The sequence below is a fragment of the Arachis duranensis genome, chromosome 9 (genome assembly GCF_000817695.3).
Source record: "Arachis duranensis cultivar V14167 chromosome 9, aradu.V14167.gnm2.J7QH, whole genome shotgun sequence".
Taxonomy (NCBI): domain Eukaryota; kingdom Viridiplantae; phylum Streptophyta; class Magnoliopsida; order Fabales; family Fabaceae; genus Arachis; species Arachis duranensis.
Genome location: NC_029780.3, coordinates 118,038,858 through 118,047,082, shown reverse-complemented (window position 1 = coordinate 118,047,082; position 8,225 = coordinate 118,038,858). Strand labels below are relative to the sequence as shown.

General features: G+C 30.6%; 1 protein-coding gene across 1 annotated transcript; it reads left to right on the top strand.

Moving 5' to 3' along the window:
• The first annotated feature begins 3,401 nt into the window (after positions 1-3,401).
• Positions 3,402-6,201, top strand: LOC107467925 (aquaporin PIP2-2). Its single transcript, XM_016087151.2, has 4 exons — positions 3,402-3,780; positions 4,075-4,370; positions 5,516-5,656; positions 5,751-6,201. Exons 1-4 carry the CDS (start codon positions 3,474-3,476, stop codon positions 5,868-5,870), a joined length of 864 nt encoding a protein of 287 aa, XP_015942637.1. The 5' UTR covers positions 3,402-3,473; the 3' UTR covers positions 5,871-6,201.
• The last annotated feature ends 2,024 nt before the right edge of the window (positions 6,202-8,225 follow it).

Sequence of the window (8,225 nt, the reverse complement as noted above, 5' to 3'; positions counted from 1 at the left end):
TTAAATAATTAGTCTAAATAATTCGTAACACATGAAAAGATTACTATATATAAAAATCACTTAAACTAATTATTTAAATTATAAAAACTAATTATAAATTTTCGAATTATAAAAGAACACTTTATCCTTGGAAAAAAAGCATTTATTCCACTATCAAATAATGATCCTACAAAATATTTGATATGATATGATTGGAGGCACATTGTAATGTATAACTTGACTAAGACCAATAGGGTGTGTAATTATGGGGAATATGGATTGTTTGTGAAGCACATCTGAAATGTAGCCCCTCTCCTATTAATACAATCGTGTTCATTGGGGTCTCATAATCAAAAATATTTGCCTGCCTTCTAAAAATCTAAAAGACAATAACAGGGGCCAACCTATATAATTTCATTCGCGAACAATCCACATGTTCTGTTTCTATGCTCACGACAAATTTAAACCAAATAGTAGTAGAATTGATGCCATCACTCTATGGAATTGTAAAAATCATTGTTTTGTTTAATTTCTTGAAATGGATGAATTACTACGAGTTAATTAGATCATTTTAATTTTGTTTTGCTTGTTTTAATTCAAAGCTAAACATAAATGTTTCATTGGTTGATCCATCGCAATTCAACAAGGTGATGTGTTGCACTCAAAGAATGCCTCCACGAATGAAGCAAGAATAAGTAGCTAGCTAGTTCTCCCAAGTCATCCACATTTAATTCACCAAACAAGTCTTCAAAGTTGGAGTACTCATTAATGAGTATTTGAAATTTGATTTCAACACGTACTAATGTTCTAATTGATAGAAATTGTTCTAACGACAACTAATTAAGTAAAAAACTTTTTTATGTTTTAAGTTTTTCATTTCCCTTTAGCGTGAAATGAGATTTTGAATTAAATTTTCAGTTTTCACAAACCTTTCTTTGGTGGTAACTGGTAAGAGTTCATAGCATGGAGAAGGAAAACCATTGAATAATGCAAAAATGAAAAAATTTACTTAGCATTTGTTTTGAGGTACTAAGATAGAGATTGGAAGACTGAAACTCAGTATCATGTTTATTGGTTCAGAGACTCAGTATTTTAGTATTTTCAAAAAGTGAGAACATAGAGGACTAAAATTGTTAGAGATAGAGACTAAAACTTTAATAACATTTTATAACTAAAATACTTTTATTTCAATTAGTTAATTCCAATTTTACCTTTGTACAAATTAAATTTGAATTTCTTTCTTTTTTCAATTTCTTTCTCCCACTTTATAGCAAACAGAATACTAAAATTTATTTTAATCTCTGTCTATTAATCTCTGTCTCTCAATCTCAGTCTTTCTGTTTCTGTCTCTCTACTAAACGCTACCTTAATGAATTCCAAAGTTTATTGGCACTACAATTCTACAATTTCCCATATTTTCCAGTTCCATATAGACAATTAATTACATTTTTTTAAAGAAAAATAGAATAACATGATGAGAATATATTAATCTTAAAAGAATTGCTTTTGGTATCTCTATATTTGGATGCTTATAATAATGTACAGTAATTTTTGTGTAGAATACCTAGAATCAGTCTTTGCTTGTTTTTTCAACCCCTTTTTCAGTTAGTTCAAGTAGAAAGGTATGTGGTCCTAATAATCTCACTCTATTTTAGTAACCTAATAATCAAAGATACTTTTTACAAATAGAAAGAAAAAGTAACTTATATTAAGACAAGTAACTAAATTAGAAGCACTAATTAAAATAGAATATAAGATTCGTTTGAGTTCAATGTACATACATTTTTCTATGAATTTTGATTATTTTTCTTCACATAAGAACTACTTGTTTCACATGAGTGTCAACAGTTCAGTACAAATTAAATCACCGAAAGTAAATTAAAAATATGTAAATATATATGAAAGAACTGTGAAATGAAAAGAATTAAATTGTAGAATAATGAACAAGTTGCGGAAGCTGAAAAGTTACATTACCCGTGAGTGCAAGGCAAATTAAGTAGCCAACCTACTCTTCTAAGATTAGATTCTGAAGACACAATAAAGTGACAAAAACTTGTAATAAAAATTGACAAATGAAAAAGAAGGGAGTAGAAGGGTGGCGAAGTGGTGAGGTGGTGGACGGTCGGTGAAAGCAAAAACCACACCAAACCCTAAGAAAATTAGGGCAAATAATTAGTGCTATCTTGTTCACCTTCAAATTGCATTAATCAAATTGAAATTTAATAGAGGACACACAATCTTTTTTTAAGTAATAATGTGATATACTTATTATTTTATTTTATTCACAGCTATGTAAATAAATGTGATTTTTTTAAATAATAATAATAATAAATGCTAAAACTAATATGTTGTGGTTGCAATTTTAAATTTTTAATTATGCAAATACAGAATTCAATTTTAAAGAATAATTAAGAAACTTAGATGATCAGGAAAATTTGCTGACTTCGTATGGGCAAGAAAATGAATGAACATATTATTTTGTAATTAATAAATTTAATTATTTTTTTAGGAAAAAAAGGTGTATATTTATACGCACATATGTGAGTAATTTTTATTGTGTTAATAAGTTATTGAATAAATTTAATTAAATTTAATTATTAAAATAACTGAGTGATATGGTATTACTGCAAAAAAAAATATTTATAAAAATAATAACTATTTTAATTTATTTCATGCAATGAGAAATGTATATATATGTTGATTTTTTGTACCATTAGGTAACTTCATCAAGGGATAATATTATTTTTTTTTCATACTATTAAGTATTAACATAATTAAACACTAATTTCATATTATATTATAATTTTAAGTATAATAAATAGACATAACCATCTTAAACTACCCGCAATAAAATTATCCACGTCGGTAAAGTAAATAAACTATGAATAATACCAAAAAAATAGTTACTAAAATATTGAGTCAAGTCACTGTCTCTACTCTCTACCTCGATTTTCTAAAACTAACATTTTTATAAAATATTATTTATATTATAATTATTAAAATAGTATGTTTAGAATAAAATATTGTCAAATAATATGACATATTTAATTATCTTTAATAAATATAAATACAATAAATAGGATATATAAAATAATATTAGAATTTTTAATAGTTATTTAAATAAAAGTGGAAACTCAAGTACAGTCGACTTCACGTGAAGTTGATACAAATTTTCATCTAACAGTTCTTAACTGTCAACTTCACGTGAAATCGAATACACCCGAATTTTTACCTCAAATAAATTAGTGATGTAATGAGGTGTAGCAAGCCAAATGGGATAGATGGCTGTTTTTATAATACATGTGTTTAAGCTAATAAACAACAAAAAGAAAAGAAAGAGAATTGACAAAAAATAAAAAATAAAAAAATAGAAAGAGATGGTGATGTGGTGAGTAATGAGCAGCATATATACCCCTGTTCTCTGCGCACTCTCTCACACACACTTACCCATCTCATCACTTTCTTTCTTATCTCAATTTTGAGAAACCCAAGAAATGACGAAGGACCTTGAAGTTACCGAGAGAGGCTCTTTCTCCGGCAAGGACTACCATGACCCACCACCCGCACCCCTCATCGACGCCGAGGAGCTCACCAAGTGGTCTTTCTATAGAGCTCTCATTGCTGAGTTCATTGCCACCCTCCTCTTCCTCTACATCACCGTCCTCACCGTCATTGGCTACAAGAGCCAGAGCGACCCCAAAGCCGGCGGTGATATGTGCGGCGGCGTTGGCATTCTTGGCATTGCTTGGGCCTTTGGCGGCATGATTTTCATCCTTGTTTACTGCACCGCCGGCATCTCAGGTCTCCTCCTCAGATCTCTTCTCTTTTATTACTACTCTTTTCATTTATTCAAATATATAACAAAAAAAAATAACTTAGTTAACAGAATAATTAGCTCACTCCTCTACTTAAACGAGCACACCAAAGTATATACATGTTATAAAAGAAAAGAAAAAAAAGGTGGAAAAAGACAAGAGATACGGAAGAGAGCATTAATGTTTCTGAGAAGAGTAGTGTGCATTCTGCAAAGGTGCTGTGGGTTGGTTTGAATTAATTAAAAAAAAAAAGTAAATAATTGAGTTGGTGGACATGCAGGAGGACACATCAACCCGGCAGTGACGTTCGGGTTGTTCTTGGCGCGCAAGGTGTCGTTGATAAGAGCAATATTGTATATGGTGGCTCAGTGCTTGGGTGCTATCTGCGGTGTTGGCTTGGTCAAGGCCTTCCAGACATCCCTCTACGTCAGGTACGGCGGCGGCGCCAACTCCCTCGCCGACGGTTACAGCAAGGGCACCGGTTTGGGTGCTGAGATCATTGGTACCTTTGTTTTGGTCTACACCGTGTTCTCCGCCACCGATCCCAAGAGAAATGCCAGAGACTCTCATGTCCCTGTATGTTTTCTTCTGCCCATTTTACTCCTTTTCTTGTCATATTATTTTTATGTCAACGGTAAATAACAAACTATAACATTTAATACATCTTTGGATGTATCAAAATCATGTTGTTTTGTTTGTTAGCTAAATTCACATGCCTACTCCTGTTGAATTGTGTCAATTATTTCAAATATTAACTACCCGTTCAATTATTTACCCTGTTTCACAATTATTAACTGCATCATATATCTATGTTGTTAGGACTTAGGGCACCCACTTTATATTCACTTATTTATTACTTAATTACTTGTACGGCTAATATAATTACTTTTAATATTATTATCATGACTTATCCAACCGACTCTCATAAAATTAGTTCAAGTTTCATTCTCATGAAAAAACTCGTTAGTGTTCAGTTCCATGATTACTTTTAGTCCCTGCTTTTGTTTTAGTTTTTTGCTATATAAAAGAAGTGCCATAATTCATTTGTTAGTGGGATATTGCTTTGAATTGATATATTCATGAGATACGAGCCATGAATAAAGCTTTTATCTTTTCCTTCACCATAATTTCGCAAATGAAATGATGGTGCTAATGAAGTATGGAACCATGGGGTGAGGGGTCCCCCATTTACCTTCTTTTTGACAATGAATTTTGTGGTGGTTGAATTTCATGTCCCAAACATTATGAAATAACGTCACACAATTAATAATTTCATCCCAACCTCAGAAAAAAGAAAAAATATATATACTTTATTACTATTATGAATTTGTGACTATTCTATCTTGTTCCTTGAAAGCAAACCATATCTTTGTTAACAAATGGTAAGGTAAATAAATAACTAGTACTAATGTCTTAAGGCCTAAGATTAAAATTGGTTCATAATTGTTCATGATTCTCACGTCATTTTCCGAAAGCTGGCAAATACCATCTTGTGTTGTTGTATTTGTATTCACCTTCAAACACTTTACAAGATTCTCCAATAAATAAAGATGAAAAAAAATTATGGGCTTCACATGTTAGGCATGGCCCATGTTGTCCCCTACTTAAATTTATATATTCTTTGTTTTTCTGAATAATTTGGATTTGGATTCATGTGTTTGGAACGTCAATCACATCAAATTGCTTATTATGATTGTGTATATCGTGCAATTCTCTTAAAGGTTTTGGCACCACTTCCCATTGGATTTGCTGTGTTCATGGTTCACTTGGCTACCATCCCGGTCACCGGCACCGGCATCAACCCTGCTAGGAGTCTTGGTGCTGCTGTTATCTACAACAAATCCAAGCCATGGGATGACCATGTGAGTATAATCAACATTTATAATATTCGGTTGCGACTGTGTGATTGTACGACTGTGTAAAACTAAGTTTGTTTGTATGTTATGTTTTGGTCAGTGGATCTTCTGGGTTGGACCATTCATTGGAGCAGCCATTGCAGCCTTCTACCACCAATTCATCTTAAGGGCAGGAGCAGCTAAGGCTCTTGGATCATTCAGGAGCAACCCCAATGTCTAAGTTTGATTAATGAATGATCAACAATGCAATGCAAGTGCTTGATTATTGTGCTATTGTATTTTTCTATTTATATTTATATTTTATTTTATTTTAACCCTCTCTCTTTGAATTAGTTATCTCTCTAAATTTGGTGGTGTATGAAGAAGATTTGTGGATAAGTGTAGATTTAAAAAAGTCCCTTTCATGACAGTGGGGGAGGGAGGCCTTTTGCACTTTCCTCTGTGTATTCCCTTTAGTGTGTGTCATGCCATCTGTCTTCTTTTGTTATTCTCTTCTGTCATCTTTGTTCTCATTATATATTTATGGAAAACCTTTATTTTATTTGCACAAATTCATTTATCAATTTTCATGATAATCAGCATTGTTAGAGAATCAAATTACAAATGTGTTATGAACCTACTCCATGTGGTTTCAGACTATGTATAAGATATCCTACTATAATGTATTGTATTAATGTAGGGAGTACATGCACTTTCTAAAAAGTATAAGTAAGAATACTATTTGCATGATAATCTAGTACTAGTTCAATAATATATCTTGCTGGTCACTGCTTCCTACTTTTATCAACCACATTTTAATTGGCCTACTAATCCGTTACCTTTTGTTAATATAGGACCACACGTCAATTACCTTAATTTAATATTTAGGGTTAAAACAAGCATTATTCCATCTACTGACAAGAAAAAGGGTTTAAAAAGCAAGTATTTTTTTATCAGGCTCATTCAGTTAGAGTGCTTCCTTGGAACCCTTTTTCGGTTTTCCCAGTGAGGGGTTGAAAACTAAGGATGTAAGTATAGGTCGGATAAAATCGAAATTGTCCTAATTTAGATTTGGTTTTAAATATATATTGGGTCTATTTTTTAGATTATAAACAGATGAAATTTAAATATTTTTGAGTCAATTATATCGAGTTCAAACTGAAACATTTGTTTTGGGTCTATTTTTTAGATTATAAACAGATGAAATTTAAATATTTTTGAATCACAATTATATCGGGTTCAAACTGAAACATTTGTCTCTAAAGCTTTGACAATAATTATAAAAAAAAAAATTATTACCGAAAAGTTGATATCCATATTTGATTTTGAATTTGTTCATAAATTTTAATTTGATGTTTTTTTATTTATTTTCTAATTCAACAAATATGACTAAAAATAAAGCAATAAATTTATAATTAATATAATATAATATTAGAATTAATTTAAAACATATATATATTTTTTAGTTCCCTTAGCGTGCACATAGGTTAGGTGAAATCAGGTTTGTTTTGACTCGTACCCGACCCTACATAATAGTTGGGTTTATTTTTAAGACTCGGGTTCAACCCTAAACCCAGTAAAATCACACAAAATTAATTCCTATAATATTCGGGTCCAGACCGGATCTTCGAATTGGATTGGACCATGTACACTCCTATTGAAAACTACTATATTTTGGTTACCAAAATTAGATGAATATTACATAAACTATTTTTGTTTTTTTTTTATATTTTTCACTTTTGATATTAAAAGTGGTTTATAAAAAGTGGGAAAAAATTAAAATATATATTTTTTATATAAAAAGAAATATACAAAAAATGGTATAAATATGATTTAGAGTAAAGTATCATGTTAGGCGACTTTTCTCTCTCTTAACCTATCTTGCTAGGTCATGGGATTCCACATGATTTCACTCTTGCCTCTATTTCCATTTTCTTAGAATTTTTTTTTTTTTTACCATAGGGAACTGTTTAGGATTTAGGAAGCCATGGATAACTTTTAAGCATGCTTCCATAAGTCAATTAACATTGATTACAACATAGAAATTGAGGCTATTGCCACATGTGGAAGCTAAGGCACAATTTTCATGCTATGTTTTGAAGGAAAGTAACTTTCATTTTCACTTAATTATTCCTTGGTAATATGAGTCCTTAGGCAAAGTCTAGTCTTGGGCAGCATTTATGAGGCGGACATTCAAAATTGAAAATGACTTGTGATGATTCATGACAATCTCACCGCTATAATATATGTTGGTAATTGCACATTGGTCCCATTTTTTCAAATTTTTTAAAAAATTAGGTGTTATAGTATTTGAAATCAAACATGTGGAATATGAATTGATATGAAATATAAATCAATTTTCATGTTTGGAATTCAACTATATATCCATTGTTAAGATAAGGATATAATGTGGATGACTATTAATATGGGCGGCTGTTTTACTATATTAAAAGAAGCAAGTTATAAACAAAATAATATTAATATAATTTGAAAAGTAAACTCTTATATACCTATAAAAATTATTAGTGAACATTAATACTAGAATTTTATATTTTTTATTTTATATTTATATTTTTTGTTTATTTATTTTACAGCA

Coding starts and splice junctions, on each gene's coding strand:
- LOC107467925 (XM_016087151.2), top strand. CDS start 3,474: ATGACGAAGGACCTTGAAGTTACCGAGAGAGGCTCTTTCTCCGGCAAG. Junction 4,371..5,515: donor CCAGAGACTCTCATGTCCCT/GTATGTTTTCTT, acceptor ATTCTCTTAAAG/GTTTTGGCACCACTTCCCAT. Junction 5,657..5,750: donor CCAAGCCATGGGATGACCAT/GTGAGTATAATC, acceptor TGTTTTGGTCAG/TGGATCTTCTGGGTTGGACC.